Source organism: Alexandromys fortis, unplaced genomic scaffold (assembly GCF_014885135.2).
Source record: "Alexandromys fortis isolate MF-2015 unplaced genomic scaffold, M_Fortis_MF-2015_v1.1 scaffold_122, whole genome shotgun sequence".
NCBI lineage: Eukaryota > Metazoa > Chordata > Mammalia > Rodentia > Cricetidae > Alexandromys > Alexandromys fortis.
Window position 1 is genome coordinate 5,162,337 of NW_026068004.1, and position 18,240 is coordinate 5,180,576.

Below are 18,240 nucleotides of genomic sequence, written 5' to 3' on the forward strand. Positions count from 1 at the left end.
AGTGCATCCGATGGCTTCTGGAAGTCGGTGGCCACTCGAGTGCCCAAGGAGCCCCCTGAGATTCGCATCCTCAACCCGTACTTCATCCAGGAGGCGGCCTTCACTCTCATTGGACTGCCCTTCAACAACGGCCTCATGGGCAGGGGGGTGAGACTCCTGGGGAGGGCGGGCGGAGGAAGACTAGGCAGGGGAGCCGCGGGAGGGAAGCCCGTGGGGAATGGGGCTGCTGAGCTCTGGAGCGCTCAGCCCCATCCGCCCTCCACAGACCTCTCCATGCTTCCTCTCCTCTCTCCTCTGCCAGAACATCCCAACCCTTGGCAGTGTGGCCGTGACCATGGCATTGCATGGCTGTGATGAAGTGGCAGTCGCGGGCTTCGGCTACGACATGAACACACCCAATGCACCCCTGCACTACTACGAGACTGTGCGCATGGCAGCCATCAAAGAGGTGAGAGCTGAGCAAGGGGGCAGTTTTTTTTTTGGGGGGGGAGCCCCTCACCAAGGATGGATTCCAGCATCTGTACAAATAGATGGTAAAGGGGAACCAGCAACTGCCGTTGCCCGGTGTTCCCGGAAGGACAACCCTCAGCTAAGCAGCCACTGTGGTCTAGCTGGCATGCAGGCCGCTGGCCACGTGTGCCTCTTCTTCCCTAGTCTTCCCTAAGCCCAGAGCCCTTTCTTCAGCTTTCTTCCTTGACACGCTCTCCGTGGGCCCTCCACCCTGGCCCTGTTCCTTACCCCTCCTCCATACACCTGGCCATCATACTCTCCTGTTGTCGCCTGCCAGGCTCATGCTCTTCCACAGACCCTGCCTTCCCTGGGAAGATCCCTTGCCCTTCACACAACCCTCAGGTAAACAATGCCTCTTGCTCCCAGGAAGACTCCCACATCCCCTCCACTGCTTTGCTGCATCAACCACAGAACTCACCCATGTGCGCCCCGACAGCCTCTGTACAGGTAGCTCTAGATCTCCAGGCCTCTGTACCCCTCAACGAGGTACTGCAGGGTGGGGGGCAATGAACCCTTGTCATACATCAGCTTCTGCTGTAGCCTCTCACTGAGCCATGTCTGAAGCCTGACAATCAGAAGGATGGGGTGGCTGGGAAAATTGCTCACCCATGGAAGTCCACACTGCAGCCCCCTTTGCTGCTCCGCAGCTTTCTTACCTGTGCCTCCCCAGTCCTCACCACAGGGCTCCTGAGCCTTATACTTTGAAAGCTCCTGGCCACCCTCCCTCCTCCAGGGAGAAATCTGAAGGCACACAGGGGACTTTGGAGCACCCCCTTCTGGAGCACCCCTTTGGGCTCTTCACTCCCATTCAGCCTTATACTCCGTCACCTGACTTCACTTCCCTCAGGGTTACCAGTAAGGTATCTCAGAAAGCTACATCGAATGGAAAGACGTCACATTTTTTCTTGTATTTATTATTGTTGGAGGGGTGTGTTGTACCATGACGCATGTGTGGAAGTCAGAAGACGACTTTTTAGAGTCCGTTCTCTCCTCCCATCGTGGGTTTGGGGAATCAAACTCAGGCCATCAGGGTTCGTGAGACAAATGGGTCAGTTTTCCTGAGCGCTCAGAACCTTTTTTATATTGACCGCTTCTTCCTGCTTAGGGTCCCGTGATTTCCAGTGTTTCTTCTTCACTCACCGTTCTCTCTCTTTTTCTCGTTCCCCTGCATTGGTCTAACTCTTGATAGTCAGCATCAGGCTAGGCGTGGTGACGAGGTGACACATACAAGCCTTTAATCTCTACAAGGAAACGGGCAGGCGGGTCTCTGAGTTCTAGGCCAGCCAGGGCTACAGCATGAGTTCTAGGCCAGCCAGGGCTGCAGTGAGACCCTGTCGCAGTAGAAGAAACAAAGAAGCAGCTGCATGGCTGGAGAGAAACAGATCAACAGCTTTATTCCCAGAACACACATAGCATGTACATGCATACAGAAGTAGCATGTGTATGGGCACACACACACAGACACACACACACACATACATTTTAAAAATAAATCTTTTTATTTTTTTGAGATACGGTTTCTCTATGTAGCCCCAGCTGTTCTGGAACTCATTCTCTAGACCAGGCTGACCTTGAACTCAGAGATTGGCCTGCCTCTGCCTCCCAAGTGCTGGGATTAGCGTGTGCCACCATGCCCAGCCTAAAAAGCATAAATCTTTTTTTTAAAATCTTCTTTAAAAGAAACAGAACTATCAGGGGAGACCCTGCTGAAAATGTGGACTGCAACAATGGACAGAAGTCTGATCGTGTCCTCTTCAGCCCATAGGAGGCTCCTAACTTACCTGCACCTAAGTGGGCACTGCTTGATCTAAGAGCTACATCTAGAACAAACTTTTGTGCCGTCTCTTTCTCCCCCCCCCAAGATTTAGTTGCAATTACGTTTATGTATGTGTGTGAGTGTGAGAGTGTGTGTATATGTATGTGTGTGTGTGTGTGAGAGAGAGAGAGAGAGAGAGAGAGAGAGAGAGAGAGAGAGAGAGAGAGAGAGAGGGAGGATGCACACATGAGTGCAAGTTTCCAGCAAGGCCAGAAGAGGGTGTCTGATCTCCTAGAGCTGAAGTTACAAGTGGTTGGGAACCACTGACAGCCATTGCTGGGAATTGAACTCATGTCCTCTGGAGGAGCAGTATGTGTCCTTAACCACCGAGCCATCGCTCCAGCCCCATGCCTACCTTTTCATTAGGAGAGCCAGTGGTCCAGCATTTTCATAAGCATAAGCCGGTGAAGAGTACAGAACTCCCCGATTCCTCTGTACTTCCTCTCTTGCTCCCCACCCCTGGTGATTCCTGGGAAACAGCGTTTAGATACAGCATCATGGTCATAAAGTCAGTAACTCTAAAAGATAAGAACTATTTTGATATCACACCTCAAAAAGTTAATAATTTCTTAGTATTGTGGACTATCGAATTCTCTACTGATGTGTTAACTCTCAGTGACTCCTAGTGGGTGCTCTCGAAATTTCTTCTAGAGGGGAGGGAGGGGAAGGTATGGGGTGAACACAGTTTTATGAATGTCTATTTTGCTTGAATCCTCATTCTGCCATTCTTCTGAGCCTGTTTTTTTGTTGTTTTGCTTTTTTTTTTTTTAAACTTTATTTAACTTTATTTCATGCACATTTGGTATAACGATGTCAGATTCTCTTGAACTGGAGCTACAGACAGCTGCGAGCTGCCATGTGGGTGCTGGGAATTGAACCCTGGTCCTCTGGAGGAGCAGTCAGTGTTCTTAACCACTGAGCCATCTCACCAGCCCCTGTTGTTTTGCTTCTGCTTTGCTAAATTCTGTCTGGGGAAATGGCTCAGAGGATAAGAGCCCCTGCTGTATAAGCATGAGGATCTGAGTTCAAATCCCAAGAAGTCAGAGTGTCAGAAATCAGGCATGGACCTGTGCATGACTCCCAAGATTGTCAGGCTTGAGCAGCAAGTGCCTTTCGCAGCCCCAGCTGCCTCTTCCGTTCTCCTCTGAAAGTTCTTTCAGTAGACTGGGGTTCCACACAGTTACATCGGGCAGAGTCTGCAAGCTGTAAGTGTAGCCTAAATGGGAATGAGAGCCCCCCCCCGACCCCCATCTCATTCCACCCTCGCCTCATCTGGAATCTTCCAGGGACAGTGTTGTCTTCACAGCTGACATACTTGCTCTTCAGTTTCTAGAGGTCTTCCTAGTATCATCTTTCCTCATTGTCTCTAGACCCTGGTACAGTGTTCCATCATTTTCCTGGGGCAAAACTATAAAGAGCTCAAGACTCACCCTTCTGTGCAGTTTGATTCTTTCCCAAGGTAAAAGAGTCACGCAAAGTCTAACCACCCATGGAAAGATAGTTCAACTTCTTCTAGCAGGTTCCTGTTATTCCCTACAAGGACGCTCTGCCTCATCTCCTTGGTCTCGTCACGTGATTGTCTGCAAATTGCAAACGATGCCCCCCAAGAATTCTCTGCATTCCTCTGTCCTCATCTCCATCTTTTTACTAGAGATGAGGGGGCATGGTGAAAGTCAGAGAGCAGCGAGTGTTTTCCCCATAGCTTATAAACAAATTCTTCTCATTCTCTAGAAATGTTCTGCCCCAGTCCGATGTCGAGTCTCCTTAGCCATAAGTCCCACAAGGATAAAAGCCTTTTTGACGGAGTTCCTCTTGTGAGACAGGCCCTTGTATTTGATGTTTCCCTGTGATTTGTAGCACAGATTACGTGTCATCAGCTTGTAACACCCGTCAACTGTGAAAGTTGGTAAGATCAGGATAGGCAGCCAAGGAGCGGTCCATGCTTCATTTCAGAATTTTCAGTTTCTAAGCCAAGGGAGAAATTCTTAAGATTAGTCAAAGTAAATTTGTTTGGAATTTCTGTTTTGTATTCCGAAAACCCGTGGGCTCTAACAAGTTACAAATCTTTGTATTTGTGATTGTGCTATTTGTATAAAGTAATAATGAAAATAAAATCTTTAATTCTGGGAGCTGGAGAGATGGCTCAGAGGTTAAGAGCACTGGCAGCTCTTCCGGAGGACCTGGGTTCAATTCCCAGCACCCACATGGTGGTTAACAACTGTCTGCAACTCCAGTTCCAGGGCATCCAGCAGCCTCATGCTGACATAGATGCAAACAAAGTACAAATGCACATGTCTGAGTTAGGGCTTCTGCTGCGAAGAGACACCATGACCACCACACTACAGCTCTTATAAAGGAAACCATTTAACTGGGGCTGATTTACAGTTCAGAGTTGAGTCTATTATCATCATGGTGGGACAAGGCGGCATATAGGCAGACATGGTGATGGAGAAGGAGCTGAGAGTTCTTCATCTTGATCCGAAGGCAACAGGAAGTGAATTTAGTGCCATATTGTGCTTAGCTTGAACATAAGAGACCTCAAATCCCACCCCCATGGTGACACACTTCCTCCAACAAGACCACACCTACTCCAATAAAGCCTAATAGTGTCCCTCCCTATGAGAGCTTTTCTTTTTTTCAAACCACCACAACAGAATAAGAATAAACAAATCATTTAAAATAAAGCCAGGTGTGGTGGCACACGCCTTTAATCCCAGACAGAGGCAAGAAGATCTCTGTGAGTTTGAGGTCAGCCTGGTCTACAGAGTTGAAGGACAGCCTAAAATCAAGCAGGTTGGGGATTTAACTCAGTGGCACTGGGTTGGCTCCTCAACTGGGGGGCAGGGATGGGCAGATGGTGGTGGCACATGCCCTTAATCCCAGCACTCGGGAGAAAATTGTTATCTTTGTCTAAACTAAATATTAAAATTGTATTTATTTATGATTGGTGGTGGTGGCACACACCTTTAGGCAGTTTGGAGGCAGAGATGGGAGGATCTCTGAGTTTGAAGCCAGCTTGGTCTACAAAACGAGTTCCAGGACAGCCAGGGCTACACAGAGAAACCCTGACTTGAAAAACCAAAAAACAAAAAAAATAAAAATAAAATCTTTAATTCTAAAAAAGAAGTAGTGAGGCATGGTTGCATAAATTCCAGAAGGTCACTGGGGTTTTCTGAGCACTGTCTTAGCTCCAGGATCCATGAGAGACCCTGTCCTCAGAGAGAAGGTAGAGAGTGGTAGACCAGGACAGCAACATCATCCTCTCCCCTCTACAAGCACGTGTGTGTGTGTGTGTGTGTGTGTGTGTATGCTTGCTCATGCATGCATGCATACACACACGCACACAAAAGATTAGAAAGAAATTCAATCTAGTTGCATTGAATAAATATCATGGCATGGAGTGCCTACTATGTGTCTAACCATCCCTGCCCATAGAAACTTCTGGAAAGATGACTGAATCTTCAAAGAATGGACACAAGTTGCCCAGCGCTCCGAGACAAGGAGAGCAGCTTGCAGAGGCTCTAGCAGGGTGGAGTGATGAAAGCCCAGGCCTCTGTTTCTCCGGGAGTTTAAGGGAACAGATGGTGGAAAGAGGAGGAAGACGGCTCACCTCAGGCACTGGGCTTTGATTGTGAGGGAGGAAGCCATCACCACTTGGGGATGTGGAGGCTTCAGGGCAGCCAGGTTTGTGGTTCACAGCAGAGGGCGACAGGGACCCTGGTCGATGACTCTGAGTTTTAGTTCAGAGATCTGGAAGGTTGGAGAGTGTTGTCGGCATCAGACTAAGGGCCACACAGCCCCTACTTCTTAGTATCCATTAATAATGGTGTGAGCGCAGACTCAGAGTGACCCAGTGCTGACAAGCGGCAGAGGCCAGCTGGGGCCACGCCATGAGGCTAATAACACTCATCCCTTCATTTGTTCAGTCAGGCCCCTTTCCGTCTTTGAGAGGCTTAGTCATCGAAGCTTTTGGGGAAGATTTCTGAGAATCAGAGGGAATCCAATCCCATAAGCCCTGGGAGGTGGTATCATCTCACTTACCAAGGATACAGTTTTAAGTATATAACACTTTTGTTTGTTTTATTTGTTAAGACGGGGGGGGGGGGGGGGGGGTGTCAAGTATGATAGGGAAGTGACATTAGCCATTGGGTGCCAACCTGGTAGAATGGCCTTGGGAGGTGGGGGCAAAAAGGTAAAGGGCTCAAGGCCAGCTTGAGTTATATAGTGAGATATTGCTTCGGACAGTAAAGCAAATGGTATAGTGGTTTGCACCTGTAATCCAGCACATGGGGAGCTGGAGTACAAAGATCATGAGTTTGAGAACAGCCTAGGCTACATACTGAGTTTCAGACCAACCCAAGCTGCTAAGTGAGACTCAGTCTCAAAAATCCAGTCCAGGAAAGATGGCTCAGTGGGCAAAAGCACTAACCGTACGACCTGAGTTCAAACCCTGGAATTCACAGTAGAAGGAAACCCACTGCCAGATGTCATCATTTGACCTTCTCTTACACACTTTGGACAACAACAAAAAAGCCAGGTGGTGGTGGCGCACACCTTTAATCCCAGCACTCAGGAGGCAGAGACAGGTGGATCTCTGTGAGTTCGAGGCCAGCCTGGTCTACAGAGTGAGTTCTAAGGCAGACTCCAAAGCTACACAGAGAAATCCTGTCTCAAAAAAAAAAAAAAAAACAAAACAAGAAAACAAACAACAATAACACACCTTGGTATGACCAGGATCACACTCAAAGGCACACACATCATATACGCATGCACACACATAGAGTAAACAATACATTAAAAGAACTTTTTTTTCTTGACGGGATTCTTCTGTGTAGCCCTGGCTGTCCTGGAACTTGCTCTGTAGACCAGGCTGACCTCAAACTCAGAGATCCTCCCGCCTCTGCCTCCTAAGTGCTTAAATGTGTGTGCCACCAACACCAATCATAAATACAATTTTAATATTTAGGTTAGACAAGGATAACATTTTTAAAAGAAAGATGAGGCATGCTCCTCAGGCTCCCTGGTTCCTGTGCAAGGAAGGAAGGCTTTCATTAGCTGCCTAAGGCCTGGAGAATGGATTGCATCAGAGAAGCAGCCCAAGCCCCTTGCTGTGCGGTCCAGTGACTCACCTCCTTGCCCTCGGGGGTGTCTAGAACCTGGGTGCTGCCAAGGAGCTGTGGGCTGCTGTCTGGAGGAATGCGATTCTGAGCACTGAGGGGACTGGGAAGCCAAGACTACTCGAGACTTGGAAGAAGCCAGGACAGAGTTCCTCTGGGGTGACGATGGGCTGCCAGGCTTGCTTGTTAGGGGAAGAGTTGTAGCATTCATTATCGGGTTATTGTGGTCTTGGAGGAAGCCAGGACAAATGTGTGCCTGTATATTCCCAGTCACAGGGTCTCAGAGGTTGGTGACTGGAAGAGGGCACCAGTCCAGGGTTAAGCAAGGCTGTGTCTTGCTGCCCACTTCATAACTTCTCCATCTCTCTCCCTCTAGTCCTGGACACACAACATCCAGCGAGAGAAAGAGTTTCTCCGGAAGCTCGTGAAAGCCCGCGTCATCACTGACTTAACCAGCGGCATCTGAGCGGGCCCAAACCTGGGCCACAGAGGCTCACACTAGGAAGAGCAGCTGCCACCAGTCTTCTGACCCAGAGAAGGACAGTGCCAAGAGGCCCAAGGGCCAGTGAGGCCTTGGCAAGGCAACCAGAGCTGTGCCTGCTGCAGGCCAGCTTCAGAGACCAGCACTCTGCCTCGCAGCCTGGGTCCGTGAAGCCAGAGGGCCAGGAGGCCCCTGGCTGTGGCCAGCAGGCCCAGCATGCAGGAGGTGGGACATTTGGTAGCGAGAGCGCTGCCAGAATCATTTCTCCAATCAGTGTTTGGTGTATTATCATTTCGTCAATTTGGGTGCAGGGAGGGGAGGGATAATTTATTTTTAAATAAGATGTCACCTTTGGTCCACTTGCTGTGCAGAAAGAGGTCCACTAGAGGGCCCACCAGCCAGTGGTCCTGGTGAACTCCCTGAAGGATGGAAGTGTCAGACCATGCTTCAGGGCCACAGGGAGGTGGGTAGCATCTTTCGTTAGCCATCTCCAGCTCATGACACGCTTTGGCCTTCCTTGGGGAGAAGGTGGAGTACTCCCTCTCACCAGCCCCCCCCAGTGTCCTACAGGGGAACCCCAGAGCCATCCCTTTAAAGCCAACAGGACAGCTCTTGGACAAGAGCAGAGAGAACTCAGGAGGCAAGGCCCAGCCTGAGAGGAATAGTATCTCTCCCTAGCTGTCTCTGGTCCGTGGGAGCATATTCCTTCCTGGACTGGCCAACTGTCAAATGGGCTGGGTTTCTTGATGAGACTCCATGGGTCCTACCCAGGACCGGAGGGGAGTGAGGCTCAAGGACCTTACCCAGGCAGTCCTCCCAGGCAGCCCTCATGGAAGCAATAAAGCTATCCCCTGAATCTAGCCTCCTGTTGTTTTCTCTGACTTTGCTGGAAGAAACAGAAACATAGGCCTTAACCACAGAACTGAATTCAAGGGTCTTCTCTCTAACCCACAGACTCCTGGGTCCCTTTCCCTTTCCACTCAGGTGAGGGACCTTTGAGGCCTCCAGTTCAATGGTTAAGAGTGCTTCTGGCTCTTGCAGAGGACCTAGGTTCAGTTCCCAGCACCCACATCCCAGCATTCACAATCACCCATAACTCCATTCCCAGGGGATCTAACACCCTCTTCTGACCTCCGAGGTTCCTGTGGTATGCATACACTCAAACACATATATAAAGTAAATAAAGACCAGCAGAAGAGGTCCATAGGGTACAGAGAGGCCCACAGACCTCCGCTGCTGCCATGGCTCCACTTTGAAATGGATGTGGCCCACTCCATATTAGCACTCCCCATCTTCTCAACAGAAAGCAGAAAAGCCCCCAGTCCATCCCTAGGCACCTCTGCAAACTTTAAAAGGGACATCCATTTCCCATTTCACCCCCTTAGAACTCTGGAGTCTGACCCATCTTGAAGCGACCCCAAGCAGGTATGAGAATGCTTAGACATACACCCCTGACCTGCAACTCTGGTGGTAGCTTCCTACCAGACACTGGCCACTGTGGCAGGAAGTGGGACAGCTGTCCCCTTACCTCTCCTACCTCCACCAATCCCAGGGCCCAGGCATGCCTTGGCCCTCCCACCATAAGCCTCACTACAGAGAGACCTGCCGGTCCCAAGGACCATAATGCTCCCACATGGAGCCTTAGCTACATGCCCGTCTGTAGTAGTCCTGGCTGAAAAGACCAATTCAGCGGCCAGATACAGGAGAAAAGAGCACGCTGTTCATCTTCTCTCCCATGTGATCCTGTGGAGCCTGGGGAAAGGCCTCCTGGGCAGTAGTAGCAGGGCTGTCCCTGCAGTTGGACTTCAGCCTCAAGCTCTGCACAAAACCGCTCTCTCAAAACCTGTGGTTATGAACCCTGGCTGTGTACCAGAGTCACAGGTAAAGGAAACCTGGAAATTTGCACCTGCCCACCTCAGGATTCGGATCTGATCTGGGATGGGGCCCGATGTAGTAGGTTGCTGTTAAAGGTCCTACAGGGATGCTGATACATGCATAGCCAGGGTACATCTAGTCCATCCACATTCCCTGGTACTCCTCCTTACTCCCAGTATCCAGGTATGCATGTATTAGTCAACAAATACCAAATTGCCTCTGCTAGCCCAACTGCCTTCACTTAGCTCCTGGCTACAAATTCAGCTACTGTCAGGGCTTTTCCAGCAGGAGAGTCCACAGACCCTTCTAGTTCAACATGCCCAACACTGAATTCATACCCACCCCTCCACACACACACCTGACCCTCCCCCAGGGAGCGTAGGCTCCTAGCGTCCATTCTGTGGTCACCCAGGCCAAAGCTAAAGGTCCACCTTCGTCGGTTTGACCACCTCACTTTGTACAATCAGGCGGGCAAAAGTGGGGTTGGAGATTGGGTCCCTGCAGCCCCTAGTTCCCCACAACCTGCTCAGGATTCATCTTTTTGTCCCCAGCAGCCTGTACCCCTTCTTCTGTCTTCCTTGTCTCAAAACCACCACACTCTCCCCGGTGCAGTCATTCAGTGAAAGTGACCACACTCAGACCAGGTCCTTCGTCCCCAGCATCTTCGCAATGAGCTCCAAGCTAGTTAGTAAGACCTTTCCAATCATAGCCATCAAACAGTCCGCAGACACCTGTCAAATTGCCTTATCACACCTCAAAACCCAGTTCAATACTGTCACCCTCCGATTCTTCACTCCTGCCCCCCACACACACCCAATCATTGCCTTCATTAAGACAGTGTGCATGAGTTCTTTTGAGCTCCGAGACCCTGAAACTGAGCAGTGAAACAGACTATCGCTGGACGGTGGGAGCCCAATGCAGAGCCCTGCCACTCCGAGGCGGCTGAAGCTTCTGAAGGTCCCGGAGCCACCAGTTGACACTGCAGGGTAGCTAGCCAGCACCCCTGTGGCTGCACGACCCAAGCTGAAACGCTCCTCCAGGCTGCCCCTCCTTCGCCTGCCTCTCTCTCTCTCTCTCTCTCTCTCTCTCTCTCTCTCTCTCTCTCTCTCTCTCTCTCTCTCTCTCTCTCTCTCCCTCTCTCTGCCTCTCTACCGCCCTCGGCCAGGCCTCCCAGTTCCCTACTTTGNTCTCTCTCTCTCTCTCTCTCTCTCTCTCTCTCTCTCTCTCTCTCTCTCTCTCTCTCTCTCTCTCTCTCTCTCTCTCTCTCTCTCTGTCTCTCTTCCGCCCTCGGCCAGGCCTCCCAGTTCCCTACTTTGCGTGTCTACCAACTTCGAATTCCCAGTTTCAGCTCCTCGCTGCCGCCCGCGATCTCTACTCTGCCTCCTGGGGTATTCTCCCAATATCTAGCCCCCACCTAAGGGGACCTAGCCCAGCTAGTGGGAACCGGATCCGAAGGGTGGAGTGGCCAGGTGAGCCCTGAAAGGTGGGGCGGGGCGGGGGCGCTCGGGGCCCCACCCCGGGATCTGGTGACGCTGGGGCTGGAATTTGACACCGGACGGCGGCGGGCAGGAGGCTGCTGAGGGATGGAGTTGGGCTCGGCCCCCAGATGCGGCCCGCGGGCTCTGCCAGCAACAAGTCCCTCGGGCCACAGCCTTCGCTTCGACTGGGTCTCGGAGCACTGCATCCGAGGTAAGCCAACCTTCTTGCCCATCCCCTGAGAACGCTCCTAGGGCAGAAAAGGGGCCAGAAAGGTCTTCTTCCTCCCCCTTTCTCTCAGCCTCTCTCTTCTGGGCTCTCAGCGCCGCTCTCTGCCCCTCCCAGTCCCTCCAGTCCCTCTTGTCGCTATTCTGTTGGACTGTGTTAGCCCTCCTGGCTGGCTGTAATATGAGGCTCCCGCTGCCGCCACAGGGCACAGACCGGCTGCCAAAGCCCCACTTTTGGCTAAAAGAGGCGCTGCCAGGTGCACAACTCTGGGCATGATCTATTTGAGCTTCGAGGGAAAGCCCAGCACTGGTCCCAGGAAAGGTACCTAGAAGGACCCCCTTGGTGAGTATAGGGCTAGTGGATAGGGTTGGCAAGGGCTGGAGGACCAAATAATCCCAGATTACCGGTAAGGAAGGAGACTGGTCTGAGCTACCCTCGAGGGACTTGCTCCTGGGCTCCCTCTAGCGCAGATACCCCTAAGGCTGCCTTGTCTGACTTTCCCTCCATCTGGGAAAATAGTCACTAGCCTGGTCTCTAGGGATCTGAGTCTAGTTAGCCAACAGGTACACAACTAGTCCTGGAGGACCACTTCCTGGATAAAGGCCTGGAAGGTATGTGTCGTGTGGTCGGCCCCATGTATTATTCTGTGTGCTAGCAGAAGGATGGGAGATAACATCTGGGACCCGTGAGGAGACTAGCTAATGAGGACTCATAAAGGTCCTGGGGCCCCAGGGGGTTGGCTCACAAAGACGTGCTGTTCAGTAAAGCCGGCTAGGGTCAGGAAGGATATAGTTCATGGGGGATACTCGTAGGAGCAAGGCTAAGAAGCCATGCACAGAAGGCTGATGGCCCAGATGGCTAGCTCTCAGAGTGGTCCAGTCCTCTGAGACCAGGCTGATGTGGAGGGCTGGCTGGTCCTCCTGGGAATGGCTCAGAACTGAACATGCAGAGGATGTGGAAAAGCCCCCCTCCCCTTGCCCCTTTAGTCCGCAGGCTTGGCAAACTCTGCCCCCTGGTGGCCACAGGAAACCATGGTCCAGGCACTGTTTTCAGAAGGCCCATCACTCCCCCCAGATAACAAGCAGGCTCTTGGGGGGGACATCTGTGGGTCTAAGAGAGAACTCAGGTGACTCTGGGTCCAGAACAGAGATTGCAGGAGGCCTTGGCTCCCAGTCAACAGACAACACAGAGTGACCAACCGGTTGGCACTCTAATTCTCCAGAGCTCTGCTTCCTCCCCGGGTGTTTGCGGAGAATGCTGAGTGCAGAGCTAAGGGTGTCCAGTTACTGCTTTCTCCAGCCACTCTGGTACCTTCCGCCCTGAAGTACAGCACAGAAGGGTTTCCCCTTAGACAATCTCTGAGCTCAGCCGAGCCTCGTTTGCCAATCTGGAAAAGGGAGCCATGGAACTTGTGGAACCGTGAAGAAGCAAATCCTGCAAAGCACCAATCACATCTCCGCATCTCTGTGCCACTACTGCTTCTGGGCTGCCTCTAGTTACCTAAGCTTCGGGGTAGCTTTGAGATACTGAAGTGGATACTGAACTAATACCCCAAAAGATAACTAACCCCTCCTTCAACTTGCAGCTGTCTCAAAAAGAAGGTGGGGAAACAGGACCACGAAGGCTGATGGGAGCTCCTGGTGTTGACAGAGATGGAACTGGGACTTGGAGACTCTACTGCATTGCCCCGCTGCCTCCAGCCTAGGTGGCAGGTGAGCCACTCCCTGGCATTTCCCAGCTGACTTTAATTGGGAAAAAGAGTAGAATATAGCTGGGCAGGGGGTCAGTTGTTAAAGGGAAAATATCAAGAGGGAGGAGCCAGCCATAGGAGGAAAGGAACAGGATTTCTCTGGATGGTTAGTGCCCTCAGGTGATTCCTCCCCTGGGCTCCCAGAAGCAGCCAAATGCCTATTAAACTTAAGCCCTTCCTTACACTCAGCAGTCCAGATAGGAACCCAACTGGGGCGGTCTTTGATCTGGGCTACAGACAAGACAGCCCTCCAGAGTTCCCTGAGTTTCTTCTTTTCTCTGTGCAGCAAGCTTTGTGGCCAACCCTAGCTGTTCTTGCCCTACTGAGCAGCGTCACAGAGGCCTCCCTGGACCCCATGTCCCTCAGCCCCTCCGCTCGCGATGGTCCCTCGCCGGTCCTGGCGCCCCCCACCGGCCACCTGCCTGGTAGGTGAGAGCGCGACAGGGTGGGACAGGGGCGACGCTAGACCTAGACCCTCCCCCCCTACCCCCGAAAGTGACTCAGTCTCATTCCAGGGGGACGCACTGCGCATTTGTGCAGCGAAAGAACCCTGCCACCACCGCCACAGTCTCCCCAGCCCGCACCCCCGCCGCCAGGTCCCGCGCTCCAATCTCCTCCCGCTGCGCTCCGCGGGGTACGCGCCGCACGTGCAGAGACCCGGAGCAGCCGCGCGCGGGCCACGGATACGCGCGGCTGCCGCCTGCGCTCGCAGCTGGTGCCGGTGAGCGCGCTCGGCCTGGGCCACAGTTCCGACGAGCTGGTACGTTTCCGCTTCTGCAGCGGCTCGTGCCGCCGAGCACGCTCCCCGCACGACCTCAGCCTGGCCAGCTTACTGGGCGCCGGGGCCCTGCGGTCGCCCCCTGGGTCCCGGCCAATCAGCCAGCCCTGTTGCCGGCCCACTCGCTATGAGGCTGTCTCCTTCATGGACGTGAACAGCACCTGGAGGACCGTGGACCATCTCTCGGCCACTGCCTGCGGCTGTCTGGGCTGAGGATGCTCTCCAAGCCTTTGCACACTGAACCCTTGTGTCGCCCTGCCTGGAACAGCCCCACTCGGCCTCGCTAGCCAGGAACCTCAGTCGGAAAAGGAGGCTGTAGAGCTCAGGCCCCAGGCCCGTGAGTGACATACATCGAGCCAGAAGAGATGACCTAACTAACCACTGACCAACAGCTCCAAGGTGCTCATGGATCCCAGCTCTACAGACACCAGAAACCTCAGCTAAGGAGAACTCCTCTGGGAGAATTCAGAAATGGCCCCAAGTCCTGGGGGATGAATTTTGAGGAGATACATTGTAGTCGCGTTGCTGGAAGAGCCTGTGCTGAATGAAGCCAGCCATGTGTTCACTTGTGGAAGCCGAAGCCCTATTTATTGTTTCTAAATTATTTATTTACTTTGCTGGTTTGTCAGATCTTTTCCTGGACACGGGGGATGGGTAGAAGAGGCTGGATGAAGATGTTGCCCCCGCCTCTCCACTTCCATAGTTCACACTGACTCGGCCATCACAGTGTTGACCTGGATCACCCACTGCTTTCCCCATCGGGTGGCTCTGAGATGGGAGGCACAGCTGGGTGACGAAGATGCGCAGTCCTCAGCACTTGGGGCCTGGGTTACCTGTGGGAAAATAAACTATTTAGCCTTTGTGGAGAAAGGCTGCCTTGTGACGGTTGAGGCTTTGTCCCACTCCATCAATGTCGGTGTCTTACCATGCAAGGACCTGTCTCAAAGGCTCCCCGACAGGCACACACGCTGCTTCTACTGACAGATAGTCAAGCCCTGAAGGAGCCCAGGGCGAGAGAACATCTGAAGAGCTAAGGATGGGAGAGGGGAACCAGGGTGCTTGTTCCTGGGAGGGAAGCACAGAGCCTCCTGAAGATAGAAAGGCAGGAAAGCCCTGAGGGTCTCAGCAGAGCGTGAATTTGGGGTGACGAACAAGCGTATTCATTTATTCGCCCAATAAACATCAGCAATGAGAGGTCAGCTACTAGGCAGACACTAAGGATGCAGAAGCCAGGCTGCAGATGTACTTCAGGTGGCAGAGTGCCTGCCTCGTGTGCTTGAAGCCCTTGGTTTGGTGTCCAGCACCACATAAGCAGGAAGTAGTGGTACACACCTGTAATACCAGCGCTCAAGGATCAAACAGTCAAGAGCATCCTCGGCTACATATTGAGTTCCAGGCTAGCCTGGGCTACATGACAGTCTGTCTTAAAAGGAAAGAGAGAGAGAGAGAGAGAGAGAGAGAGAGAGAGAGAGAGAGAGAGAGAGAGAGAGAGAGAGAGAGGTGTGAAAGGAACATAATCTCTGACCTTAAGCTCTACCCAGGACAGACAGACAATAAAGAAGCAATGACAATCATTTAAGTTCAGTATGGCTAATGGTATGAAAGACAACTGGAAGCTAGAGGGACCATATTCTCCTGGAAAGGAAGTCGGTATTGTCCCTGGCCTTTCACGCTGTCCTCAGATCTTCTCCTAAAGGCCAACGCAATCATCCGAGTTTTTCTGTGTAGCTTTTGAAACTGTTTTAAATCGGGTGTGATGGTGCACACCTGTAATCCAGCACCTGAGGAATGGAGGCAGGAGGATAAATTCACGGTCACCCTCAACCCATCGTGGGCTACGTGAAACCCTGTGTGAAAGAGAAAAGGAAAGGAGGAAGGAAGGAAAACCTCTTTCCTGGTCCTAGGCACTTATATTGAAGAGGCCAGTGTGATTTTTCTTCTTTAAAACAAGACAGGACACGTTCTATTTTTGTGTGGATGGGCATGCATGTATGAGTGAAGGTCAGAGGTCGTCAACCTGTGTCTTCCTTCCTCAGCTGCTTTGTGCCTTAACTTTTGAGATGTAGTCTCTCTTTGAACCCTAAGCTGGCCAATTTGGCTAAAAGAGCTAGCCAGAAAACCCGGAGGTCCTTCTGTTCCTACCTCCCCAGCTCTGGAATTACAGACATGTAATTTAAAAAAAAAAAATGGCATTGCATTTTATCTTTTCTGTGTGTATGTGTGGGTGAATGTGCACACCTTTAGAGAGCAGGGAAGAACTTGTGGGAGTCTGTTCTCTCCTTCTACTGTGGAGTCATGAGGATCGATTCGGGAAATAACCAGGCTAGCCAAAAGATAAAACAATTATATTTTTATTTATTATAAGGGGAAAACTCACAAAACAGGAGCGAGAAGTCCAAGCTCAGCTGTGCTGCGAGAGAACCACACAGAGAGAGCTTGCGCACCTGGGCCGCCAGCTGATTTTCTTCAGGTCCCAGAAAGCCACACCCTAACTTGGTCCCACCTCTTAAAGACAAAGATTCCCTGTCAGGGATCAAACTAAGATCGTCAAGCTTGGTGGCAGGTATCCTTACTCATGGAGACAACTTGTTCAGCCTCAGCAATGAGCTTTAACGTAGGTACTGAGGAGCAAATTCAGGCCCTCACTCCTCATGTTTGTGCCAAAGCACTGTATCAGCTGACCAGTTCCCGGACCTCCAAGATGGGGACATCCGGAAAAGATGCCAGGACTGAGGGATTATGTTACAACGCGCAGGAGTTGTTGGGAGGCAGAGACGTGCTTGTCTGAAGCAGAGCAGGCCAACCTGGGTAGAAGAGATTGTGAGAGCCGTTGGCACTGCGGCTGCAGCCAGCTGTATATGAGAATTACAGGCAGGATCAGGTTGAAGGTAGGATCCCAGCTGTTTAACAATGTCTGCAGAGTCCTTCGCATCCGCCTGCAAGCCTGCCGGCTTTGCCACAGGAGCCCTTCGCCCAGACTGCAAAGAAGCAGCCAGAGTTTAGAGGGCTGGGTCTGTTTTGGGTCCTGAGGCAATCCAGGCCTGTGCAATCTCTGAGGTCTCTGCCACAGTTCTAGATGCTCTCCAAACTGGGGGTTTTGCACCCACAGACATGCCCTTAGCCCCTTTTGTAACTGATTGAAATTCCTCAGTTTACACACACACACTCCCCAAAATAAAGAGCAACAGTGCCTTATCGTTCACAAGGGGCTGACAAAGAGCTTGGGAACATTCCGCCAGTTCTAAGTGGATTTGGGTTAGGGAGAACCCTGCTAATGAGACTTGGAGCCTAGTACCTAAAGCCTTCAGTGGGCACCACTACTCTGGGTCATTAACGAAATACTCACAGTGACAGGGCCAGATCTCAGCCCAAGCCAAGCGCTAGCTCTGTTGCTTTGCTTGAAAAAGCAAAGGGGGGGAGGGGAGATGTTTCTTTTTTGAGCTAAGTTCTTACTCTACCTCAATCTTGCTTCATACTTGTAACAGTCCTCCTGCCTCTGCCTCCCAAGAGTAACAAGTGTGATCAGCCATGCTTGGCTAAGCGCTACCTCTTGATATGCTCCAAGCTGCCAATCCTTGAGGGAATAGGGTCCACCTCCAGCTTGAAGCTGCATTCTGCTTACCAGCTAACATCCTCTCTGAGACAGATTCATTCCCACAAAATAATCAGCATTCCTTTCCAAGTCCAGCTGCCAAGTCATTCTTGAAAATGATGCTTTCTCTTCAAAGAAACGGACCGCAGGGCTGCACCTGATTTATTACTAGCTAGGCAAGGTAACCAGTCACATGACCGGCCTAGGCGGCACACTGGGACTTCTGGAGGCGTGCATTCCGATTCTGGTCTCTCTTTTACATTTATAGTACTGTACTTCCGATTGAATGGTCTTCCTGGAACCTGCTAGCAGCATCTCCTCTGAAAGCATACAGATCAGAAAATTACAAGCAGCTTTGACGTATTTTTCTACCCCTAGGGAACACCTCAAACCTTCCTCTAGGGTCATTTTATCAGGAATGCATGGTTCTCAGTTCCACTCCCCACCCCCCACCCCCAACACACACAGCTACTTGCTCTGGCAGACAGCCCTTGCCAGTGACTCTCAGCGAAGGAACCGTAACTTATCCCTGGCCATAGATCCCTGTGGTGTAGTGTCTGGGGACTGACTGGGGTGGGTCTTGTCTTGAAAAGGAGAGGGTGGAAAGAAAGTTGAGA

At 51.6% G+C, this 18,240-nt stretch overlaps 2 protein-coding genes across 7 annotated transcripts in view; both read left to right on the forward strand.

Annotated features, from left to right (window-relative positions):
* St3gal3 (ST3 beta-galactoside alpha-2,3-sialyltransferase 3) overlaps positions 1 to 8,784 on the forward strand; it is a 212,641-nt gene extending 203,857 nt beyond the window's left edge. For all 4 annotated transcript variants that reach the window (XM_050161335.1, XM_050161338.1, XM_050161337.1 and 1 more), the window contains 3 exons: positions 1 to 147; positions 302 to 448; positions 7,820 to 8,784. In XM_050161335.1, coding sequence (XP_050017292.1) covers positions 1 to 147; positions 302 to 448; positions 7,820 to 7,909 — 384 coding nt within the window. In that variant the 3' untranslated portion in view covers positions 7,910 to 8,784. The remainder of the gene's footprint in view (positions 148 to 301; positions 449 to 7,819) is intronic.
* A 2,322-nt stretch (positions 8,785 to 11,106) lies between these two features.
* Artn (artemin) lies at positions 11,107 to 15,495 on the forward strand. Of its 3 annotated transcripts, none has more exons than XM_050161343.1 (4): positions 11,107 to 11,488; positions 13,089 to 13,215; positions 13,540 to 13,682; positions 13,769 to 15,495. In XM_050161343.1, the coding sequence occupies exons 2-4, from the start codon at positions 13,156 to 13,158 to the stop codon at positions 14,160 to 14,162; spliced, it is 597 nt and encodes a 198-aa protein (XP_050017300.1). In that variant the 5' UTR covers positions 11,107 to 11,488; positions 13,089 to 13,155; the 3' UTR covers positions 14,163 to 15,495. The 3 variants fall into 3 exon arrangements, with proteins under 3 accessions (XP_050017300.1, XP_050017298.1, XP_050017299.1); XM_050161341.1 differs by having other exon boundaries at positions 13,540 to 13,678; XM_050161342.1 differs by lacking the exon at positions 11,107 to 11,488 and having other exon boundaries at positions 11,498 to 13,215; positions 13,540 to 13,678.
* The last annotated feature ends 2,745 nt before the right edge of the window (positions 15,496 to 18,240 follow it).